The sequence below is a fragment of the Anopheles ziemanni genome, chromosome 2 (genome assembly GCF_943734765.1).
Source record: "Anopheles ziemanni chromosome 2, idAnoZiCoDA_A2_x.2, whole genome shotgun sequence".
In the NCBI taxonomy this organism is placed as follows: Eukaryota; Metazoa; Arthropoda; class Insecta; order Diptera; family Culicidae; genus Anopheles; species Anopheles ziemanni.
This window is the reverse complement of record NC_080705.1, coordinates 86,345,722-86,370,675: the sequence shown is the minus strand read 5'-3', so window position 1 is coordinate 86,370,675 and position 24,954 is coordinate 86,345,722. Positions and strand designations below refer to the sequence as shown.

At 42.4% G+C, this 24,954-nt stretch overlaps 3 protein-coding genes and 1 non-coding gene across 4 annotated transcripts; 3 read left to right on the top strand and 1 right to left on the bottom strand.

Moving 5' to 3' along the window:
- Window positions 1-40: 40 nt before the first annotated feature.
- Window positions 41-5,667, top strand: LOC131281186 (DNA-directed RNA polymerase III subunit RPC9). Its single transcript, XM_058310446.1, has 2 exons — window positions 41-181; window positions 5,234-5,667. The coding sequence occupies exon 2, from the start codon at window positions 5,260-5,262 to the stop codon at window positions 5,656-5,658; it is 399 nt and encodes a 132-aa protein (XP_058166429.1). The 5' UTR covers window positions 41-181; window positions 5,234-5,259; the 3' UTR covers window positions 5,659-5,667.
- On the bottom strand, window positions 3,666-5,176 carry LOC131294615 (uncharacterized). Its single transcript, XM_058322661.1, has 2 exons — window positions 5,135-5,176; window positions 3,666-5,066 (listed from the first exon to the last, which is right to left on the bottom strand). The coding sequence occupies exons 1-2, from the start codon at window positions 5,174-5,176 to the stop codon at window positions 3,666-3,668; spliced, it is 1,443 nt and encodes a 480-aa protein (XP_058178644.1).
- A 2,173-nt stretch (window positions 5,668-7,840) lies between the features above and the next one.
- On the top strand, window positions 7,841-15,019 carry LOC131294614 (uncharacterized). The gene is made up of 2 exons (XM_058322660.1): window positions 7,841-8,051; window positions 11,351-15,019. The coding sequence occupies exons 1-2, from the start codon at window positions 7,909-7,911 to the stop codon at window positions 14,760-14,762; spliced, it is 3,555 nt and encodes a 1,184-aa protein (XP_058178643.1). The 5' UTR covers window positions 7,841-7,908; the 3' UTR covers window positions 14,763-15,019.
- A 997-nt stretch (window positions 15,020-16,016) lies between these two features.
- On the top strand, window positions 16,017-16,098 carry Trnas-cga (transfer RNA serine (anticodon CGA)). The gene has a single exon. It is a non-coding gene; the product is annotated as a tRNA-Ser (tRNA).
- Window positions 16,099-24,954: the final 8,856 nt, after the last annotated feature.

Here is a 24,954-nt window from a genome sequence, read left to right as displayed (position 1 = left end):
ACCAACATAGCGGAAATGCTATTCGTATCTAAAGTCAGAAAAGTTTGCTCCGTTTGCTTTTGCGCTGCGTTAACGAAAAGCAAGAAAACTCCGTTTTCTACTGTGCGTTATTGAAAAAGATTGTTGAAAAGACAGCATATTCAATAGTAGTGCGTGGTTAAACTGTTTTAGTAGTGTTTAGGTAAGTTCAACAAGGCCTAGAGCGTAATATTCCTGCTGCTCGCGTAATCATCTTCCTCATGCATTGTGATCAAACGTGTGAAAATTGGGCATGATGGCGGAATGGTGATGAATGCATTGTTTCACGACGATGCATTCGCAGATTCCCAGTGTGAGTCGTATTATCAAAATGTGTAGAATATAAATAAAATTTTAAGTTAGCTCATCCTCAAGCATAGCGCATCTGTGTGGATGCGTAGCTTTGGTGGACACTTCGTCGGAAGTACAGTGTTTGCGGCAAGGAAGTAGGAGCATCAATCGGAGGATTATTTCGTTGCCTGGAGGATTTTGCAGAGCACCATAGAAATTAAAACCTCAGATCAACAGTATTATTATTATGTTAGTCCTTTGATCAGAAAAAAATTGTTCCGTTCTGCGTTCGTCTAAAGCAGTGATGTCAAACTCGTTTTACCTCGCGGGCCGCATTTCCTCCCAAAATAGGTTCGCGGGCCGCATTTCCTTCCAAAATAGGTTCGCGGGCCAAACCATATAATTGATTGGATTGATCAAAATATGTTCTTATCAGTGTAGTTTTATCTTAACAGTTAATCATGTTTTACTTTTTCACATTTTTTCATATTATATTACTTCTTAAAAAAAAATTACAAATTTTGAGTAAAAGAGAGAGTTTGTCGCTCAATCGTTTTCCAAATTTTAACGAATTCAAATCAAGTTTATTGAAATATATTGTTATTGTTATTGTTATTGTTGTTTAAATTGACATTCGTTCAGTTCTCTTGCAATTCGCAGTTCGTAACGCAATTTACATTAAATATTTTGCTATTGAAAGGAAAGTCAATACTCAAGGATCCAAACTTTCGATGTATTGTTTCAAAGGGGTCGCGGGCCGCACCCAATGTTCTTGCGGGCCGCATGTGGCCCGCGGGCCGCATGTTTGACATCCCTGGTCTAAAGTTTCCCTTGGATTTTTCTGGACTGTGAGTCTTTCTTTATTTTTTTTTTTCACATCGCTACTCTTGGGTGTGGTATCAAACAAATTACAACATTTCATAAGTTTCGTTTAGTTTTTAGAATCTTATTTTACTAGAGATGATGAACACGTACAGTGCGGTTTTGATGAGCATTATTTTTATTATGAATATAATAGTATGATTTTACAAATATGCGTTCTAACTTATTCCGCGTTAACACGTTAAGCGTAGCGCTGCGTAGATTGCACTGCTTTCCCCTCTGCCGGCGATTCGTAGCAAACCATCGACGGCAAGCGAGCAGTGCTTTCACGTTCAATCATTTCTCGACGATACAGAACAAGGCAAAACAGCCCTACCTAACCGGCTCTGTCGATCCGAGCGAACCGACGTCGGCATACGGGAAAGAACGCTGTCGGTCCCACGGGACTGACGTAGCGCTCAACGTATTAAATGTAGTCCACCAAGTAGTCAACTTAAAAAGATTTCTAGTCTTAAGATCTTGAACGATCTGTTTGTTTATACCTTTTCTTATTTATCAAGAGTTTCCTAAAAAAAGAGCATGTTACAATGTAAAAAAATCTTACTATTATTCCAAAAAATGGGTACATTCAATTCAACAAACTATCATTAACAATGTGGATGTAACATGCTGGAGTAAGTGTGGGTATTTTTGCCAGTGAATAGTTTTGGTCATAAACAAATAAGTAATCAAATATCACAACAATAACAAAAAACAAAAAAACACTGCAAAAAAGATTGTTTTGTGACACATTGTTTACAAGTGATAGTAGCTGAGAATAAGTACAGTATAGACATTTGGTACCGTTTGATATTTTGATATTTTTATGTTATCAGTTCACGATGAAATTGTTTTGGCTATTGATATAAAGATGCATTTTCGATTGTTTGAAATGTTTGATTGTCTATGGCCAGTACTCGATCGTGTTAGTAAGTAAGTTGCTGCTGCTATATAACGACATTTTTCATTCTCCAAAAAATCTAAACTAATTAGCGAATTTCAAGACCGTTTTTGTCCATGGCGCAGCGGTAACGCGAGGGAACATCACGTCATAGGTGTGGCATGATCGAATCTTGAGTCTGGCATCCCCCCCCGGTAATTATGAGCGGTGGACCACCGATTTAGAATATACCGTCTTTCGGTCACAGTAACTCTCTTCGGAGAAAGGCTTAGTCCCAAATGTTGTGCCAATTTAAAAAAAATAGGATACACAGTGACCAGCCGAGGGTAGCGCCGGTTAGAAAATCGACCCATGAGCGCCGGGGCTCATCACCTCGACGGGCGTGGGTTCGAATCCCAACCGAGACCAGACCCCTCCGCTGTACGAGAGGACTGACTACCCACGTACACATAGGGTAAAAAGTTTCGTAAACCCTTTACGGGCAGGCATGACCAACAAGGTCGTTACACCAAGAAGAAAAAATGACCAGCAGTGGTATGAAAGAGGCAAACACATATTTTAACAACATAGCGGTGAAAACGATAAGCGATTTTGGAAAATGACGATTTTTCAGTTCCTACCTTCTCAAGCTCCTGTTTTTTGTTTTGCGATCAATACATTAACTCCTATAGAGCATTTTGTGAGGATGCGTAATACTAATGTGGCGAAAAAACCCTCACTTACTTTTACATTACAATCAAATTTTCGAATTACAATCAATAAACAAAAATAAAATAGCCATAATATATTATTAATAGTGAGTTAAACACGATTAAATAATAGGCTCCGCCCAGCGCAAGTGAAATATTTGGCATTTTTGCACTATAAATATCAATGGTTTAATTTGTTGTTTCTGAAGTAAGCGTAATATTATCGTTGTGTTTAAAAAGATATCTCCACGATGCTGTTAAAAACTACATATCACACGTTTATTTCAAATAATAACTGAATGGAAGGGATATTGTTAGAACGTTCTCAAGGTAAGGATGATTGTGAAGAATTGAGAACTCGTCTCGTCTCAAAATGTAAACAGCGAAATATTCCTACGTTTAGTATTGAACTGTAAAAACTTCACTCCCAATGTCCCCAAATTCCCATGTCATCTATGGTAAACGTGAATATTGTAGCATTGACGCAGCATATAATCGCAGAGAACCGTTGTTTATTCACTTTATTGAAACATAACCTACAGCATTATCCGAAACGTGATCATGTTGTGGAAGAAGTTTTGCCTTAACTGCTAGTTTTACACCATTCTGGTAAAATATACGTTTTGACTTTATATAATAATTGATTCTACATACAATGCCACTAATGCCATTTAGTAATTGAACGATGGCTCGGAGTCCGATTAAATGATTGATTATGGGAAAATCGTAATTCGCTTCGTGAGATATTTTAAACATTTCCAGTTGATTTGACATGAGATTATTGAGTCTAATCTATGATAACGTAACGCCCCCTCGAGCTAAGCGCGTACCAGAAAACTAATAAATAAAATCCCAAAAATATGTTTCGTATTTTTGTGGAACACCGTCACGCCGCCATCTAACATTTAGTTGCTCTGTCGCTTGGAAGAGAATCGTTTGAATCCGCGTAGTTTAGGTGCAATGTATCGAAGGGGTTTTTTCGTCGTGGTCGGTATAGTTGTAGTTGCCCTTATGGTCGTGCTGGCGACGGCAGCTTCCGTAGCAGCCTCCTGATAGTCCATGGTCGTCGTCTCCGATCCGTACCCGAAATCGAACGGTGGTCGACCGGTTGTTGTCTCCATCATCATCACCATCATCGTCGGTTCCGCCGTCGGTCGTCGGTCCATGTCTTCCATTTTCAGCGACTCAAAATCCATCTTCCCCACGTCGAACGTTTCTTCCAGCTGACTAGCGAGCGATTTGATCATCGTTACATTTCGCGTGGCTACGGCGTTCCGAAGCTCGGCGAACAGTAGCTCCGCGGGGCTGCTGTACGTGTTGGTATCATCCTGGCCCATCGATGGCTCATCGGTTTCCTCTTTCGAAGACGTTGGTTGTATCTTGTATCCACCATAGGGACCGGCACGGAGATACTCTTGGACAGCCTTCGGTGCTTTGGACGCTTTTTTGAACTCGAACGCTCCCGTTCGGTGGTTGAATACGTACTCGGACTGCTCGAGCTCTTTCAGCGGGATCTCCTCGCTGGAAGTGGAGGTCGGTTGCATCGTCGGTGCCTTGGTCGGTAGGTCTACCTTCGTTCTCAGTTTGCTTGCGATGGGCTGTCGATCCTTCGGGTCCGTTGTCAGGATGCTGGTGTACTCTTTGGCAACACTGACGATTCCGTTAATCTTTTTCTTCATCTTTGTGGCGTCGGCTGGGAAGGTCACAGGACCTGTGTTCGTACCACCGATCTTTGCCTTTTGGTTGAGCGTTTCAACTGCCGATTTTGCCAGCTCGAGCAGTTCGACCGGGTGCTTGGGCTCCTCCTGCACATGCTCTTTAATTGCTGGCGGTTTGTGGGATGGCGTGGTCTGCGGCCGACCCCGATATTTGCTTCCATTATGCGATGGAGGGTGTGTATTACTGCTGGTCTTATGCCGCTCCAGCTCTGGTTTCTGCAGGCTGCTCGTATGCTGGTGGTGGCTAACTTGGTTGTCCTCTTTCGGTGGCCAGTATTCCACATGGGTGCGTTTCTTATGTCCGTGGCCTGCGGTGGAGCTTTTTTCGATCGTATCGTAAAAATGCTCGGATCGATCGCTGAACATCGTACTGGTCGGTTTCGGGACGGCAATGTTTTTAATCACCGTCACCGTTTTGTAGCGACCGCTTTCCGGCGAACCCATATCCGTCGATGAGTAGCTGTACGACACATCACCCAACATCACGCCACGTTTGAACACGGAAAAGCTATGCGGATGTTCGATTTCTAGAGCACTTTTGGGATGCACATGCAGGAACAGTGTGGCCGCAAGGATTAACGCTGTGTTCTGAAATTGTAGGCAATTTAAAAACAATTAATGATACACGGGTTGTCTAACCAAAAATCGATCCTAGCCAATTGCTCAATACAACTAGAAAGTTTCTTCCGATTCCACATCCTTTCTGAATACTCGTATGTCATCATCTCCACATCCTTCACTCTTCCGCAAAACAGACGCTATTTAAGACACCCGTGAACCGATGGAGATTGTTAATCCAAATGCGGCCATTCTCACCAACTTCGAGGTAATGACGGCGCTGAAGAACATGAAGAACAACAAAAAAAAGTTTGGCCTGCGCAATCTAGCAACTATCACGTACGAAACGGTCCAATATCTGGAGGACACACCGTGCAAAGAGCAGTCGGCGGCCGGAATCGTACAGTTCTTGCAGGCGATGAAGGAGTTCAATCTGACGAAGAACGAGTGTCTAATGATGGTAAACGATCCACCGCTGTCCCCGCTGCACATCCAGCTCATGATCGAGGACTCGGACGAGCGGCTGACGGAGGAGCAGGTGGCCAAGATTCTTGAGCTAGCGGCCAAACTACGAACAACGGACGCGACGACCACCGCGGAAGAGGCGACCGTAGACAGTTAATACGAGGGAGGAGAGAGGGTGGCTATAGAAATTCGCGAGAATCAAAGACTGCCTCTATTGTAAATATATTACGATTGATGATTTACTACATCAAAACTGGTACTGTTCTGGTGTATTTTAAAGCTGCATTTTAAACGGGATCAATTGAGAAGGACACTGAAAAACTTTGCAGGCTTTCTGGCGTGGACTTTTTCGATAGAGTTTGTTTTTATCAATTGTCTATCAAATAACACGAGTTTTCTTCTCTAAACCACATCCCTTCTAGCTGCTGCTGAATTTCTACTCAATGTAATATCACTTTTATGGAATAATTATTTGCGGATCGTGTGCCGATCGTGCGGCTTATGACTTAACACAAAAACGAGACAAAACTCACTTTCCACGGTATCATTTTCACTTTCAAACAACAAACAAGAAAGAGGACGTTGTCTTCTGGAAAACGGGCACACACCAGGCACGTTTGAACGGAGACTCCAGGTATCGATCGAGGATAAGACTCTGGCTGATACTGCGAGATTTTCCGTTGCCACCAACCGATTTATAGTTTTCAAGAAAAGCTTTTCCTTTCTCGTCGGCATCGAGTGAAAATGACGGCGGGGGAAAGGAAACTCCTGTTTCTTTCTTTCTCCTTCTGCCATTTCCATAAACTCGGATGCTTTTGCTCGGATTGTCCGTACGAAAAACAACCTGTGGATTATAGACGCACTTCCTAAGCTCATTCCACCATCACCACCCTAAAGCTTCATGATCGACAGAAGACTTGGCGGTCCCCGATGCTGCGAGTACGGGTTCCGTTGCAATTTTCTCTACTTAGGTAGAGGCCAAGTATCTCGTCACCGTTGTGCGACAAGTAGCCAGGTGAGGGTTCGCTGAAAAGAAGCGTAGGAAGGTCGGCTTCGATCTTGTACACAATGTTACAGTTGAGGCAATTTCTTGCATTTTCCTTTAAAAATGTAGGCGTGTTTGATTGAGCATTTGTAAGAAAGAATTCTTTAATGTTCGAAAAGAACTCTATGAGCTGTTACCATGTAACTATGCCAACGTAGGTTACTTTACATTCCAATTCTGTTTTTCATTTAAAGCAACATAAGCAACATTTTCCATTTAAGAAAAGTGATTGCTTATATGTGTCCTTTTCGAAAGAAATTGTAAAAGCCTATACATTTCTTGCTTACATTTGCACAATCAGTGGAGTTTCTGTTGTTGGTACAATTTTTCATGTCAATAAGGCATTCAACAATGAAAAAATGTCTCAGTAGTGCGAAAGAAATTGCTTATTGCAGGGCAAATTTTGGATCTGTAAGCTGTTTAGTCGTACGTGGAATGAGAAAGAAATTTGTTTCATTTGTACCGCGCCTTTTTACGGTGTTTTAGTGATAAGATAAACTTTGCAGCAAACCCTCCCGGCTCCCGTTTCTATCAGCTCGGAGCGTACATTGGCTTGGTTGCCAATGAGCTTGGCTCATGAGTCGAAAACAGGTTCCTGCCGGGGGTTATGCTTCCCAACCAGGCGAACCCGTTGCCTGCAGACTGCTCGTTAATGAGCGTACAAGATGGAGGAGCATAGGTATTGAAACGCACGCACTAACGTACAGCAATCGAATGTGTGCTGAATACAATGTTTGATTTGCAGGGATTTAAATTGTAAATTTTATTGTAACGCAAGGAAAAATATTGTTCATCCATTGTTTATGTAATTTCCTCTCGGGGGGTAGCTTTGGCCCCGGAAGCACGTGTTGCATTTCTTATGTTTTATTTCGATTATTTATTTTCTTCCGTTTTAGGACTACTCAGGCGATTTATCAGCAAGAGGACAGGTAGAAGCACCTTTCTGGAAGTTGTGTGCCGTTGCTTTGCTTCATACTACACACGTCGTGGCGGAAAGGGACAAAGGCACGACGAGCCACAACAACGTTGGACGGGAGAAGCACGTGTGATCGAAACGATTGTGTTCCGTTTGTAGATCATCATCAGTAAAAAAATTGTCAACTGACTATTCTACGGATCTAACACGACGTCGATCGCCGATCGCATTCACTCGTAATTCGAAGGAGTATGTTGAATTAGAAAGAAAGAAATCGAATCGACAAAAGCCGTGTTTGGCTTGGCGGTGGTCGGTGGTGCCAACGCTCCTTTATCTTCTGCTGTGCTCGTGTTCGACGTTACTACTACTGGTGGCTCTGTGGTTTCCCTAGAGCCCGGGGAAACATATCTTTCCGACCGAAGGGACCCAAACTGGACGGCGCGAGCATGAGCGTGATAATTCGCCTGCAGAAGCTGCCCTTGACGGCCAATGCGTCCGATGTGCGCAGCTTTTTCAGAGGGCTGTCGATTCCCGATGGTGGCGTCCATATCGTCGGCGGTGAACTAGGCGATGCCTTCATTGCGTTCAGGTTTGTATTGATTCCATTTTCTTTCCCGTTTCCGATTGTTAGCTTAGTGCGCGGGGCCCCGTTTGGGCGTCGAGGTACGACTTAATCACTGATGACCAAAGAAAAGATCTCCCATCGCTAGTAGCAAACTGTAGCTGTTGATCGTTGGCATAGTTCAAAGAAGAAACAAAAGTTTGATCGTTGATTACACATGATCGTACAGTTTGGTAATATGGAAGTGAAACGATTTGTTTTGTTATCACAAGTTGACAAAAAGAATTTCCCATTATAGATTACCAGACGGCCTCCAGCACAGGTGGTAGATAGGAGAGCCGAGCCATAGGATCAACTTATAATGTTATCCATTTTCTATCTCGGTTGATAAGCTTTCACTCCCCAGGGATCACGCGGGCATCTTCCGGACTGTTTGAAGTCGCGTGTGTTTGTTATACAACCAGCTTTGGTATCTGGCGTTTGGGTCCATTACTCGTTGTGTAATCGTCTTGCGATGGTTTCCTATCATACCGGCATAGCTTACCACGGCTTACAACCCCCTCATCCCTATCGCCGGGATCTTCGGCATTTGCGAAATCATGCGTATTTCAGCCGCAGTCCCAAAACATGCTTGCATGTTTTGCACGTTGGCGTTGGCGTGTTCAGTTCGTTCCCCCATACTTCCGTGGGTGGAGGACGATGGCAAGGATAACACGGTTAATCTTCATCGCATGACTTAACGAATCATCGGAGGATTTTATGCGCACATTTCGCCTCGCGGATGATATTTTTCTTAACCAAACGATGAGCGAGCACTAAATGCAAAACTCGTAAACATCCCGCCGCCACCGACACGGAGCACCGAGAGCTGGAACTAGTTGTGAGGTCGAACCCGTGATCGAACCCGTGTGTTATGTCACTGGGGTAGCGAAAATGGGGGAAAACGTATGCAAAAGAAAAAAGGGAAACATGTGGAGAAAAACTCGGTGGCGGAACCGCGCACCAGGCTGTCGGAAGTAACAGTTGCAAGATAAACTAATATAGCAAGATGTAATCGCTGTTTGTGTCATGCCGATGGAGATTACGCCGATAGAGTAAAGCCGTTATGTCGCGTGTCGCGGGCACACTCTTTGCACGTGGTGGCCAGCAGTCCGACTTCTAGTCCACGAATGAGGAACGGATTCTTTGCAACCGCGGGGTAACGTGCCACGGGACGCACGCGTTGGAAACGGTTGTGGAGGTCTCCCGTGATTCAGCTTTTCTTGTTTGTTTCTGTCTCCCCAACCACCGAATGCAGGAGCGTGCGACTGGTGCAATGGTCGCGGGTGAGTACGATGATGTTTCACTTTCTTTCACGATCAAGTTCGTTCGATTCCGCTCGTTTTGGGTATGCTGCATCTGTCCGCTCGGTGCCTGTTTGCGCCAATGCGCGCTGCAAGGAAAATGTGGAAGGTAATGGAATAGGAAAAAAAAAACATTCAGAAACTGGATCCTCTGTACGATGTGAAGATCTCGAAGACTCGTTTCGACTTGCCACCGCCGCCGCCGAACTGGATAGTTCCTTCTCGAGCCATCGGTGCGAGCGCGCTCGTTATGATCATATAAGTAAAGCACTATTTCCTCTCACCGTTTCGCCAGCGCGAACCGGTGGTGTGACATGCCATGAATCACTTTAGGAGGTTTTTTTCGCCTTATGATGACCACAAACAGAAATACCTTTGGCTCAGGGAGTGGTCTAATTGGTTACTATTAAGCGGCAGCTCAACATGAATGGGTGATAATAGCCAAGGGGAAAAGCGAAACAGATACCTATCGGATGCGGTCATAATTGACCGATGAACCTAATGGTTGATGTGTGTGGGAGTCCAAGGGGTGGCTTCACATGTCATTGGAAAATATATATTTTTAGGAACTTACTATTGGTTCCGAAGAGATATTTTCTTTTATCTGAATTGCCCATATGCTGAATGGTGTGATGTTGCATCGTTTCCAGGAAATTACTTAAAAATTTTAAAACATCTTTATTCGAATTTTAACAAAGTTTGTTTCCTACCTTTGGACACATTGCTTTATTGTTAGTTGTAATAAACTGATCTAACAACGTATAACAGGATCTTGTTAAAGCTTCACGGGTAAAAATACAAATTTTGGGTCCATGTTGTTTTTTCTTTACAGCATATCATGTTAAGGCGGTTTCTTTTATTACATTTGTACTATTGTAGATCAAATAAACATATGGAAAGCTCACTTATAATGTAGAATAAAACAATAGCTATATATTGCGCGAGACAGCTGTGGTGTGAAATTGCTTCGGCTGATTGGAAACAGCATATGTTTTAGGAAAAATCGGAAACACTTTTTTGTTCTCGATATTGTAAAAATTTTAATAACATATTTTTGTTAATTAAAATTTAAGCCTTCCAACTATTAGTAATAAATGACCTATAGTCAAATAAATTGATGTGAATCCTATAGGTTAAAACAAGATTGAATTTTCCTGGTTGATCGATAGCTGAAAGATCATGTACACTTAATAGACTTGCAAATGTAAGAGTATTATTAGATCCAGTTGTCATGTTTCAATCTGTCGTTAACATGTTTAAACTTTATAATTTTGATTAACACCCTGAGTCTATTCACTGAGTATCTTGTACACTCATTGTCTTAATCTATTTATAAATTGCTTTAATTTTCATTTCTTTAATCATCAATACAGTCCGTTCGGTCAATTTATTTGACTATGACATTGAGTATGGTCCATATGGTCTTAAAAGATCGTTTCTGTATGTTTTAAATAAGTACTGAAAGTCATAAAACCCCCTTTTCGAGGAATATGATTAAAAGAGCAAGGTTTTATAACATTAAAGACTTTGAAAATAAATCATTTTTTAAAGAAAACTTGGCCGTCAAGATTTGCAAACTATTGTTGTAAGATACATATTTTTTATATTCCTTAAAATAAGATGTTGTATAAAAATTGAGAATTGTATCCTATAATATTATTACTAGCATGTTATTATTCACTTGCTCACAAAAAAGTGTTATTGGATATCGAATACTTAACACGTTACAGACATTCTTTGGTGTTCGTGTTGGTAAGTATTCAAGAAAAAACGGTAAAATTCCACCCTTCCAAAATTCTTAACTCGTTGAGGTCTTCAAATTCGTTTTACAAAATTATAAATGCCGAACTATGTCTTAAAACCGTGAATCAACCGGACAGTTGCGAAGCGTTGGGAGCGTTTGTTTGGTCCGAAAGAATGCGGAGCGCATTTTTATGATTTTATTTATGATTGGTTTTCATTCTATCCTTGACTCCCGTATAGCACCGACGAAGATGCCCGCCAGGCGATGGCCCTCAATGGAGGCCGGATAAATGGCGAACCGATAATGCTACTGCTTTCCTCTCGCGCCGAAATGCAAAAGGTGATCGATCAGGCGCGCAAGGCAGCCCTCAGCTACATGCAAATGAGTCGAGTCGTCCCGACGGTGGTAGCGGCCAGTGCCACCGGTGTGATGTCGGGCCTCCAAAAAGTTGCCCTTCCGGAGACAAAAATACAACCATCGATCATCCCTCAGGCCGTTGGCGCACTTGGTGCGATTGCCTCGGTCGCCGCTTCGTTGCCACGGTTCAACAATCCGCCACCGGCGTTAAACAACCCGGCCGTGCAGCAAAAACCTCAACCGCCGGTGATCAGCCTGTCCGGGTTTCTGGCCAATGCAGTAAGAAATCCGTTGGGTGGTAGTTCACTTCCTACTCCTGCTTCTGCCACCAGTGTGCCTTCCGGTGGTTCGATGGCTACACAATCGTCTGCTTACGGGTCCATGTTGTCCCAGGGATCGTCCTACAACGAGATTCCGGGCTTGTCCGTAGGAAATCCGGTTGACACGAGCCCTTCTTTGAGCGTGAACAATCTCTCTGGATGGCTTTCGGCTTTAAATGGGCAGCTGCAGACTAAAGCACCAAGTACATCACTGAACGGGGGCATCGATACCAGCTTTCTAGCGAACAGTGTAACGCCGGTGAACCTGAACGGCCAGCAGAAGGACGCCAACAGTGAGAACTCCTGGAAGTTTCTGAAGAAGGAACGCCGCAGTCGTTCTACTTCGAGAGAGCGTGGTGGATATAAGCGCAGTGGCCGGAGTCGTTCGTCGTCACGTGATCGCGATCTGAAGCGGGATCGCCGCAGCCGCTCTTCGTCGCGTGGAAGAAGCTACAAACGGAACGGTCGAAGTAGATCTTCCTCGCGCGATCGTGGCAGCCGATCGTGGTCGCGCGATTCCAGCCGGGACTACAGTCGTCGCTATCGCAACAGTCGTAGTCGCAGCTCGAGTCGCGATCGTTTTGGACGCACACGGCAGCGTAGCCGATCGCGATCGCCACGAAACCATCAGAACAGCCGCGATAGAAGCATGGAACCATCGGGCAATCCGTACGATCGTGACATCCGACAGGGGCAAAACCGTCCTTGGGCTTCTAATTTCAGCGGCAGAACGGCGGGCTACAATGGATCGCAACAGACCCAGCAGTGGAACGGGATGGATAAGGGTTTCCCGGGGAACTCTAAACCGATGGACGCCGGTGGGATGACTCGACACGTGGAACCGATCTTTGGACTGCATACGCAGGGAAGCGCCCAATCTGGTGGTATGCACTTCTTACCGTCTCGTAGCGGTAAAATATCCCCCCTCCCGACTTCCAATGGAGCGTTGTCTAGCGGTGCTGATGGCGGTGGTCCATTCCGCAATACTTCTCCCCTGCCGGAAAGTGTTTACTCGATCAACTTCAACAACGGTGGCATAACAAATGATTACTCCGTCAAGGTGTCCAATCTGGATTCACTCACGGGATACGGAGAAATTCGTCGCTTCTTCAAGTCGCAGGTCATCTCCAACCAGGGCATTAAGATGATAAACGATCAAAATGGACGCCGGACCGGGGTGGCGTATGTGCAGTTCCTACACAAGGATGGAAAGCGTAGGGCCATGTCGCGCGATGGTTCAATGCTACGTCTTATGCGCCTCCGGATCGAATCCATCACCGATCAGGAGTTTGAGCAGGCCATCGATTCGTATCGTCCCGGCATGGATGTTAAGGATTATCAGCCACCGCAGCAGCAGCAAAATCACATGCAACAGCAGCAGCAACAGCAACAGAATACGCAGCCCTGGGGTGCGTCGGGAACCGGATCATCATGGAATGCTCATGGTAAAGACAGCTCGAACGACACGAACGATCAGAGTGGTAGAAAACAGCAAAAAGCGGTCGAATATCAACCGACTAGCACGCTGAAGGTGTGGAACCTGCCAACGTTCTCCACGGAGCAGGACATTATGAAGATGTTCTCCGACTTTACCGTCGTCGAGGTGCTGATCGTGAAGAATCATCTGATCCCGAAGCAGCTGGATGGGTACGTTCGGTTTCATCGGCAGGAGGACGCGAAGGAGGCGTGGTTACAGGTGCACCGGCACTACATCGGCAACAAGAAGGTTTCGGTACGAATGTGTCCCGAGCTGGATTACGTGGTGGCAAAGAATGAGTATGAAAATCCGGGCGTTGCGTCACCGAACGCGGCTGACGCGCCGAAGGATCCGGAGGATGGGCGGATGAACAGTTCGGACGAGCAACCCTCCGGAGCCGGTGAGTCGACGGCCGACGGTGGGATGGATCGGGAGAATGATAATCAAAGCAACGGCGATACCAGCGGCAACAACGGTGAAGCCGGTAGCGAGCGGTCTATGGGCAGTAACGAGCGCCGTGATGAAGAGGGTGGTAATGGTGCTGGTAATGGTAATCGAAGAACAGGCGGCGGTGCACGGAAGAAGCGTTGGGATACGGAAAAGAACTGGGACGAGGAGGAGGGAAATCCACGCGTTGCTATTAAGGCACTCGATAATGCACCACAACGCCAGACGGATTCTGATGCGGGCGCTGGCTCGGACACGAACTCGTCGTGGGTTGATCGTAACATGCGAATGAACAGTGGCGATGATCGTGAAAGCTCACAAACAGGTGATTATGGCAATGGAAACGGAGAAAATAACAACAACATGCGCAATCGTCGCATGCAACAGGGTTCATCTGGCGGTCGTGGTGGTGGTGGTGGGCGGTTCAGCAGTGGCAACTCGGTCGACAATGGTGACATGTTCCAGCGAACCACCTGTCTGCTGCTGCGCAACGTCGACTTCCAGGTGTTCGAGGAGGACGTGTTTCAGTTCTTCGCCCAGGATGGCTTCCAGGCGAAAAACGTACTGTTGGTACACAACGAGCGTGGCAAGCGGACGGGCGAGTGTTTGGTGGAGTTCAACTCACCGAGCGAGGCAGCCCACGCCGAGTCCAAATCGTCGCAGAATCTTGGCCGCCGGAAGGTGTTCGCTAGCCACCTCGATCGTGGCCAGGTCGCGGATATGATGAAGCACTTCGATGCCATCTCCACGGGGGTGCGGGAGAATCCGGAAGACAGTCAGGGGGTGGGCTGTGGACCGTACCGCACCTCGACGGTGGGCCTTTTGAACTTGGCGTACAAGACGACGGAGGAGGACGTGCAAAACTTTTTCCGCGAGTTTGACCTCCCGTTGGAGAACATTCGCAGACGGTTTCTGGACAACGGACAGGCCACCGGGGAGGCGATGGTACGGTTCGCAAACCACATCGACGCGGAAAAAGCACTGAACGAGTATCAGAACAGGAAGCTGTTTGGCCGAAATGTGCGCATTCGGTTGATCAATGACGATTGAATGTGGGTATTGGAGGGGCGTGGGAAATAGACTCCAAAGGAGTCACAGGTTGAACAGACGTTTCACATCCCCACAACAGTTTTACATAATAAGTAGAATGCGAATTGACACGGATTAAATCGGTATGAAATAACGGATTGGAAGTTCATCACCAGTTGGAGCAAGAAGCTCGTACTTGAAGTAATTGGTAGCATCAGCATAAGGAGCATCTTACTGTACAGATTAGTGACAACATGTTATAGTGTAATTAACTTTAAATTTACCTCTTATTATTTTTGCTTATTTGGTTTACTGTGTACTGAAGTGTTTCTGTACTTTATTATCAACTTGATACTGAATTGTATTTGTAAATAGTACCATATATTGTAATAAAACTATATTAAGAAAATATGAACCGTTAGTGTTTCAGGAATTATTTCATTGAATATTTATAATTTGTTGCATCGTTTATTCTCATTGTCCAAAGTTGTAATTTGAGCTTTCATGTTAAAATGGGGGTTCAAATGCACCGGTAATGACATATAAATATTAAATCAGTAAATCTAATTAAACCCATCGTTGGACGTTGACGGTTTCTTTCTCCACATTGACTTGATTAATGCCAATGGCGTCATGGTTCATTTTATGAGCTCATTGTAAATTCATGGATAGAACACATTTGATTAAAGTGCTTCTGGTTAATATTGCTGTTTGCATGCAGCAAATAGTCTGTATGTTTGTATTTGCAAATTTGTGTGCATTCTGAGTGGAGGAAACGATGATTAATTTTATAATGTAATATGATGTCATTGTCAATGGTGGTATCAATATTAATTACAAGTAATCTACGTATCCGCAATGCATAGTGTGGCAAGGGTCGTTTCGGATTGGCAGGGTACTTCGTGCAATTCAAACTCTTTTCCATAAAAATTGCCCGGAGCAAATGAACTTGTTTATTGATACATTCATCATAATATTATGTTGTTCATAATTATCATACCATGTTAATGAGCTTCGTTCTCAAGGGCCTCGTGGGTTGGAAATTGGATTGCAAATAATAAATTCAGCTGTAAATCTATAAAGCAAATAATTGTATTTTCAAGATTTTGATAAAAAAGAAAAACCAAAAAACTGAGAAATACTCTACTTCGATTTTCTTTAACTTATATTTTGACCGCAACAAATGTATTTATAGATTTTCATGTACGTTTTTGTCATGTCATGTCATCATGTTTCTCTCTATTAATTGGTGTTTAGACACCCAAGGTGTATAGAGCAGTCGTGGCCGAGTGGTTAAGGCGTCTGACTCGAAATCAGATTCCCTCTGGGAGCGTAGGTTCGAATCCTACCGGCTGCGCATTTTTTATCACAGTGAATTAGTTGAAACTCAGTTAAATGGTTATGGTTTTTAACTTTTGGGGGTGTTTTTGAGAGAATATCGCAAAAGAATAAAATAGTTTCTTTTATAAAAAGACCATCGTGAATAAACATCCTATTCCCATGCCATGTGTTACAAAACATACCAAATTGTTGGTATAAAGTCAATGAATGATACAGTATAATATGCTTCAGTTCGTTGACCTCTGATCTGGGAGAATGTTTAAAAAAAAAAGAAATAATAAAACAATAATTTCCAGCGCATTCGAGTTGGTGTGTGGATTGTGCATTTCTATGGCGCACGCGAGCTCCAGGATTTTCCATTCATTTTTGGGGCACTTTCTCGCTCATAAATTCCCTCAACACCGTGGACGGATAAGCCGACGGTGTTAAAATCATTGGTGCGTGCAATCTCCTTTTTTTCTCCATCTCTTCCATCCCTTTGTGTATTTTATGTTGGTGTATTTACACGCATCTTCATTTCTGATGATGCGGCCTTGTTTTTGCACACCTTCTTGGCACTTATCAAGCCATAAATCCTTCCGATTTGCGTTCGGCTTGAACCAATGCACCGGATGCCGGTCCATTTCATGGCTGGTCCTCGATATGTTGCTCTTTTTGGTGGTCATAAATTTTGCAAGCAAATAGTCACAGCAGTGGAACGCGTTCCGTTTGTTTGGCTATTTGTGCACGCTTGGTTTGGGAGGGATTGAAAAGTAATTAATTTCATTCAGCTGCTCACCCATTGCATTTGGAGAATTTATTTCCATAAAATCAATATTTGCGAGGCAGCCAATGGGAGGTGTTTTATGTGTTTGCTTCTGTATTTGCTGCCCATTTAATGGTCGGACCATGGTTTGGGTGACTTTTTCCTGCCTCAGGTGGGCAACTTCGCGCTTGGCAGCAAAACTTAATATCTTATGAAACATAATATTCAACAGCAGCAAAATATAAAAATATAGTAAAATACAATACAATTAATTAATGTTATTAAAAATGGTTTTATTCAAATATCAGCATGCCACGCATAAAATATGATCTGTATGCTGAGGAACTAGAGCACATAATGATATGATTGTACGCGTATACGGTTGAAGGAAACCCCCAACAATGCGCCCGAATAAATTAAATTTGCTTCACCTCGGTGCATACGGTGATCTCAAATATGTCTCCTTACCATTTTCCCGCACGGTGGATTTCCTTTCACATACCAGGGAGGATTTTCCACCGTTTCGCTGGAGGAAAATCGGTGTTCTATTTCTGGCGGATGTTACTTTATTCTACCTGTACAAAGTTATGGAAAGGACGCAAAATAGAGGAAAAGTTGTCGGTTCAAAGACAACGGAGTTCACGGATCCATGACATGATAAAATATTTCCACTTCTGGTGTACGTTTTACAGCAAATGCAGCCAATTTGTACATGCCATTCATCGTGCAGTGTTGTCTCACGATGAAGGTACTGTTTTCTATCCGGCGTCTCTGCTACATATGAGAAGAAAATCCACATTTCCCAAACCCTCCTATGTGCAGTGTAATATTTATTAACTGCATGATTATAACATCCTTTACAGCTTTAAACGGTGCTTGTTTTTCGAAGGCGTTGGAGGAAATAAAAACACACACATGTTTCATTACAGGACCAAGCATTGGGATTATAAATCTACCAGATTTACCCGATCAGTGTGGACGATGTTAAACCATAATGGCTTTTAACGGATTTTTTTACTTCTGACGCAAGCTATAGCCCATCAAATAGTAAAAACTGTGTCTGCTGTTGATAAGTTGTTGGAAGGGGAAACTCGAACTTTACTTGGCGCCATTGAAATGTTTATTGTTTTAATTTCCGGTTGCGTTTTACCATTTTGGGGATCGTTTATCGTGGAGGTTTATTTCGTTTCCTTTTCCGCGGGATGATCTCTGAATAGGTTTTCCTTATTTCGTTCACCCTCAAATCCGCTCTTTCTTTTCCATTTCAGTTTCTTATCAGTCGTCCAAGTGAGTTAGGAACCGGATGAGCTTAATGACTGTACGAACGTTTCTCCTTTATCGATCTACCGCAGATTTAAGTTTGGTTTACTTGGAAGATACTGAGGGAGTCTGTGTTTCTGTGTATCTATCGATACTCAACGATTTGAAACGAAGTTTTCTTAGTGTAACGAAACGGAAAATAACACTTTATGTGAATGATCCCTTAAGCAAAGGGTGGAAAACCGTTTTGTCCGTATTTTTTTATGAGAACCTCCATCACTGGTTTTTATTATGCTGAATAGTAGGGTTATATTCTTTTTTTTTTATAATCACCAACCCATTTTCGTCACAAAAGTGTTTTGAATAAATCGGTTCATACAAAACAGTCAACCATCTATTGAAATTATTTGAGTCGTTGATAAAAGGTTGTTTCATATTTCGTTAGGTTTTACATTTCCCGAAACCTCACCTGCACTAAACACCAACATATTTGCTGTACGTACATAAATACCCTGTCCTGTATTTTGCAATGCAGATACCCTACACTATCTTCATCTGCATCCAGTTAAACGCATCTGTCGACTTCAGGTCACCCGCTAATGATAGTAATATGGCCGCATCAATTGCACATCTAATTAATTGGTGTGTTTAGCGAATAGATAAGCAGCCGGTTTTGTGGTCCGGTTCGTTTGGGTTTCGCTGGGCAATTATCGTCCACGCTCGCATGGGCTTTGATGTTAGTATCGCAGTGTATCGGTTTCCTACGTTCGAAATGGGGATGATAATGAAGGAAAAAACATGTTGATATAGTTTCAGCATTGGGATTAGTTGTTAAATTGCGCATTTCAGAAATTCAATAGATTGTTTCATTTATTTTAGAATTTTAGCATTTAAATTCACATTATCAAACAGAAGCCATAATTGTCCTTCGCCAAGTACGAAAATTGAACGTCCTATTTGATTTTGGAAACCATTAATTTGTACAATCGATGAAGTACATTTTTGGTGTAAGTTGGTTCATAAATAAATAAATAAATAGTTCTATAAATAATTTAGCTTGGATTTTAAGTTACGTCATTTTACTAATGCTGGTTGTATTTAAAAGAATATCAGTGCTAATCTGTATGAAATCAATTGTAGAAAATAGGAAAAAAAAATTGGAAGTATCTGAAAACAAATAATGCTCTTTAAATAAAATTCAATTCATTCAACTACGGCTTCCGTAATACCGATCCTAGCATAACGGATCTAACGGTCAATTATTTCAACCACACTTAGCACAATATTTCATTTCATTTTACGCTGTACCGTTCCTTCACCCGCTATTCCAATCCGCAACCATTATGGTTCTTCGATGGCGATTATGTCGGTGTGTTAACATTGTCCGCTACGCTTGGGTAAACAATGCTGGGCCAACCATAATTTCTAGGTGAAGCTAAATTATGCACCGTAGTGTTTGTCGGTTCCAACGACCACCATGAATCCATCCTTTCCACCGTAGTCCTCGGTTGCCATTTTGCTTTTTCACTATTTTTCTTTAGCATTGCATTTTCGCGTGTTGAAATTTTAGCCATAGACAGCGTAGCGTTTACTTGAGTTTTGCGAAATGACAGGAATGTAATGATACCCGGCCAACTTTTCTATCCGATAAAGCTGTGGACGAATAAACGCTTCCAAGCAACACGAAAAGAAAGAATAATTGTAGGAATTTTGGTATGGTGGAAAAGATAAATGGAAATTCTTGTCTTTAACTCCAGTTAAGTCGCAGTAAGTCTCGAGAGAATATACTCTCTGCGTTTAAACGTGGAAACATTTGTCGTACACTGGTCAGCGAACTTCGGGAAGTTTTTCTTATCGCTGTAGGAAAATTATCACTTCTTGGAAACAATTTATAGGTATTTTTGGAGCAGCAAATTGGTCATACTCTTCGTTTTTATTTATTTAAAAAAAATTCTACCATTTGATCAAATGAAGCACTTTTACGATCAGAGGAAGTGATATTGATTCCCAAAATGCGGTGGGTTATAAACAAATTGTATTGTCGTGGTTTTTTAAATGATACTGTTTCATTATGTTGTGTCAATTGTCAAATATTTAATAAAGGAAACATAATTCCTTTATCCTTTTTTAATTTACAATTAACCATTCAATTTTGCTGGTGAGAAAGTTTCGATGTCGAAGTGCAAAATAAAAGTGTAAAAAATGCAACAAAATTTAAATAGGGGGACCATAAACGCAAAATAGTTGACCACAGATATTTATTCAAACGTTTAAAATGCTATTCATATTTTTTAAGACCGAGATTGCTGCTGTCAACATCTCTTGCAGCCCACAATTTTTAATTACTTTTCGACTGGTAGGAAGTTTTTTTGTATTTTTTACCCCATTGTCGCTTTCAAAGCACCATTGTTGGTGTAAAACAATAATCCAAGTTTGGTTAACAAATTGTCCGTTGGGACACATTTTCCGGCAAACAAAAGCCATAAAACGTTCGGTCTAGAATACCGAGGCGGTTCGTGTTGGGTTATGAGTTTTGCACCAACAGTTTTCACTGCTCTCAAATAATACAAAAAATCGGTTGAGAAACATGTAAGACCTAAGGACTTATCGCATTGAATAGAGCAATAGCTTGCACCAGCAAGAATTAAGTTGCGGTAGATGTAATGTAATAAGAAAGCCATTATTTAACAACGTTGCCAAAAACTTTCCAAGACAAAAGATACTTACAACAACGAATGAAAAACTCTAACTTAAGATTTCCGCAAAGGATGGGAAGCAATTGTTTGTACCCCTACAAGCACGATGATTGAGTATCAACCACTTAAAACTTGTCATGTCGGAAGCAAAACGTCTAAGACTGACGATTGGTCATCGTGGTTGCAATTAATTGCTTGGGTAATGTCATTCGGATTCCGGCCAGAACCCAAAAAGCAGAAAAGCCTCCGCTTTTGTGGTGTTCGACCCGACCCAAGATAATTAATCTTATACCACTGATTGGATTTCCCTGGTTGCAGGCAGAAAAAATCAGAATACTTACTCTCTGCCGTTCTGCTGTGAACCGGAGTTCCAACGAATGATTGAAAGATTAGTTTTTCTCTCTCTCTATTTTATCTTAATTTTTCTTCATCTCAAATGCTTCGGTCTGTGAAATGAGCCATTCGAGTACTGACACGATATGGAGAAAGGAAAATTATCACAGCCGCCTTGTTTGAAGGGAGCAACGCTCTGACAAGACAAGGGAAGGAAACAATTAATACCCCTAACCTTCTCTAGATTCACTTTTCTTCCTTTTGCTCCCCTTCCCTCCTGTGGGACAACCACTTTCCACAACGATTTGCTGATTGTCACGTACGGTTGGAGAAAATTGAAAGATAGAGCGTGCTGAATTAATTAAAATAAGTAGGAAGTGCATAAAAAAAGGGAAATGACACGGTTTGCAGATTTCCTGACTCCAAACTGTCAGGTTCAATGTGATTGGTGACAGGCGGTTTTGCTCTTTGGTCATTACAATTATTGAGAGATTATTTTGCATCGGTATTCAGTATTTCAATATTTATAGAAGGTAGAAGAACTTACTGGAGACAGAAGCTTTAGAAAATATAATTTGAACAACTTTTTACCTACTTTTAAAGAAGCAATCTTTTTGTACTTATCTGTTTCTATTATTCGTTTGAAATTCCATTTTCTTGTGGCAATAAAATTTTCCGTGTAATATTTATGTTAAAATAGTTAATTTTTTTATATCATGATTCGTCTAATACACTCAACTAGCACAAAACTAGAGCTTGAATGATTTTAGACCTATTTTGGTTTATTGACGGATGACGGAGTTATTGGGTAGAAATGCAAAAATGAAGTCGAGAATCGTGGCGTAGCTTCCGGAAGGAAGCGAAAAAACTATGCACAGAAATTGCTGGATTTGGTTCCTAGTTCAAATAAATAAAAAAGGAACAATGCCCGGATTTAGATTTGGTGTTTCATATTTTCAATGAACCCTTTGGAGCCTCCTTTCCGTTGGTTATTTCGAAATTGTCGGTGGTGTACGGTTGAATGAAAGTCGAGTGTTGGGAATAAAACATACCTTTGAAAAATACCCGCTCCTGCCGGAAGTTCTGGAAAGGGTGAAAAATGGAGGAACTCATTGTTCGAACGGGAACCCAACACACCGACGGCATAAGAGCAAGCGATGCATGAATGTGCAGTTTGTGAATGATGCAAGATTTATGTGCACTCCCGTTGTTCGCATTGTGGTGACGACGACACCTGCGAGCCCAGCGACGATCTAGACGGAAAAGCGCACGGTGCGCTTGAAACGAATCGGACGAGCTTTCCCGGGTTCATATAAGCGAGGTCCCTTGGCTTGTTGGTGGTGCCTGCATTCGGTTGGACGACCGACTGCATCGAGGTATGCACGAATGCATGCATCACGTTCGTGCATCGAGCTGCTGATGTCATCACAAATGCATTTAAAGAATAGTCAAAAAATTGATATTCAAAGTAATTTGCATAGCGTCATGCTATTCAGTACAGACGTCGAGAACCGATTTCGAGAGGAAAGGAAAAATATAAAAAGTAAACAAAAAGAGAAGATTGAAAGGTTTTGGGGAAAAAGAAGGAAATGCACCGTTCTTTTCCCATTGATTCTGTGGGAAAGTCGTGCTGTGCGCAATCCTGCCGTTACTGGCCGAAGCTGGCGAGCGCATGACGAACAATCTCGTGTCATCAATCACGGGAAAAGTCGGAACATGTGATGTGTATTTTCGGAAAATATTTGAATATGCATTCTTCCGACCGTGGGTCTTCGAATAGAAGTGAAGGCAAAGTGATGTGAAGAGTGGGTCACACCAACAGGGACACGCTCTGTCCTGTTCGGCGAGTTGTTGTATTGTGGATGCAATGTTTTCGGGCGAATAAACATGACAAATGTTTCCTCGAGCTATACAAGCGTCTCACGCTGAGGTCGATTAGTACAGAGTTGTTGTTAGTTGTTGCTTCGTTGTTCCAATTAGAAACCGCGGATGATTGAAGGTAAGTCGTGGAACAGTGTTAACAAATATATAAAGTTTTTACTAGACAGATATTCGTTAAAGATTCAAGTACCTTTCAAATAAAACAAGCCGTTGGAAAAAATACATAAAACACATGAATATAAAAAACCATAGACATATTAGTTTTATTTTTTTAATAACTACATTTATGTTAAAGATATCATTAAACTGTATAATTCAACACACGTGTGTCTTCAGTATGAAAATAAACAAATTTTCACGTACGTTTCTCTCGTAAATTATTTCCCAGAGCAGTGATAACTGTGAAACGTGGAGTAATATATCGCACTGCATCGTAGTGTGACCGCGAAAACAACTCTACTTTGCGTTTCTGGTTGGTAATTTACGTTCATTTGCATAAGAACCCCTTAGTGAGGGTAGCTTTTGGAAGAATACCCTGTCATCAACTCAGGGCACGTGTATCCTTAAATGTAGTTAAAAGCTGACTTTTGAAGTGGTTCGTTTCATACCATTCTGTTCTCTTGAACCGCTTACAAAGCCTCCTAGATTCAACCTAGTTTGTACACGTGCCGGAAGCATTTCACCGCTAAGTTGAAGCATGGAGGCTTGAAGGTAGGATGTCACCGACGCCACGCGTGGCTTTCTTTATCGTGTTTCACTATGCGTTTTGTATTCTTCCTATTACACGAGCAATGGTCTAGTTCTGTTCGTGAGGAGGAACCTTGTTAACGTGGATGGTTTCTCGCAGCGCGTTCAAGGCCATTCGTTTTGGAAAAGAGATGAATGAGTGGGGAAAGTCGAATAGAACATGGTCACTTCCTTGCAACGAGAGCTCACGAGCTGAATTACCTCTTCTGGAGCTCATTAAGGATTTTGTAGTTAGGTTTAAAAATTACAACGTTCACTGTGAGGAACTTGTCTCGGATGGAAACATAAAACTATTCTCCGAAGGTACCCGGTCGCTGCGATCTCGCATCAACGTGAGACATTCTCGATTCTGATGTCCTTTGGTTATCGTTTCCAAGTGCTTTGGTCCTAACCGTGACTGGTAGAGGAAATTCGACAAGGAGATGTCCAATGGTAGAGATGTTAGCTAGTTTCGGATATCGAGAAGCAGTTTAAACACGATTCCCGCCAGATAACTAACTGATATTGTATTCTTTATTGGAGAAATTCGGTAAAATATTCTAATCTGGAGGTTATTCTTATTATTTGATTTCCTCAGTGGAAACTAATACCTTTGGCGTGGTACCTTTGACTACTCTTATTTCTACACTTCCTGCACAGATCAGTGCTTTGATCTTTCGGATAGTTGGCGGAAAACCCATCTTTAGAAAATTATTCAATGTTCATCTGGCTTTTTCTTTTCAGAAAATTTTGACATGACAATTCGAATGCCCATGGATTAATCAGTTTTAGCAAGCGGTTGTTATTAAAAAAAATGTACAGGATTAAAAAAACAGTAAAAGACGGTCATAAAAGATAATAATAATCGGTCTCCAATCGGCAGGAAAATACTTCTGAGAAAGTCCTATAATTCTTGCTGATTTAAGTCTTTTTAGGATGAAACCAACCTTTGAAATGCAGTAGCCTCCACTCCACACAGTCCTTGTCAGACATGAATTGAGCCTAAATGGTTCCATAAATCTTCCTTTTTCTTGGCACCAGGATACAGCCAACGTACCAGTACATCCTTCCGCTCGATCGATGGAATAGCATTCCGCTTTGCTGCCGGAGAAAAGACCGGTGAAATTATTCTCATCTAAAATTTGCATAATCTTCTTCCATGGAAGAAACAGCTCCCGGTGGAATGGGAATGGCCAGTGCTGTAAGACGTCACCGGTGTAGAATGTTGTTT

What these genes read in the sequence shown, in the direction of transcription:
- LOC131281186 (XM_058310446.1), top strand. Translation starts at nt 5,260, where the DNA reads ATGGAGATTGTTAATCCAAATGCGGCCATTCTCACCAACTTCGAGGTA.
- LOC131294615 (XM_058322661.1), bottom strand. Translation starts at nt 5,176, where the DNA reads ATGTGGAATCGGAAGAAACTTTCTAGTTGTATTGAGCAATTG. An exon ending in CTAGTTGTATTGAGCAATTG is followed by an intron (nt 5,067 to 5,134) that starts GCTAGGATCGAT and finishes CTACAATTTCAG; the next exon opens with AACACAGCGTTAATCCTTGC.
- LOC131294614 (XM_058322660.1), top strand. Translation starts at nt 7,909, where the DNA reads ATGAGCGTGATAATTCGCCTGCAGAAGCTGCCCTTGACGGCCAATGCG. An exon ending in GATGCCTTCATTGCGTTCAG is followed by an intron (nt 8,052 to 11,350) that starts GTTTGTATTGAT and finishes ACTCCCGTATAG; the next exon opens with CACCGACGAAGATGCCCGCC.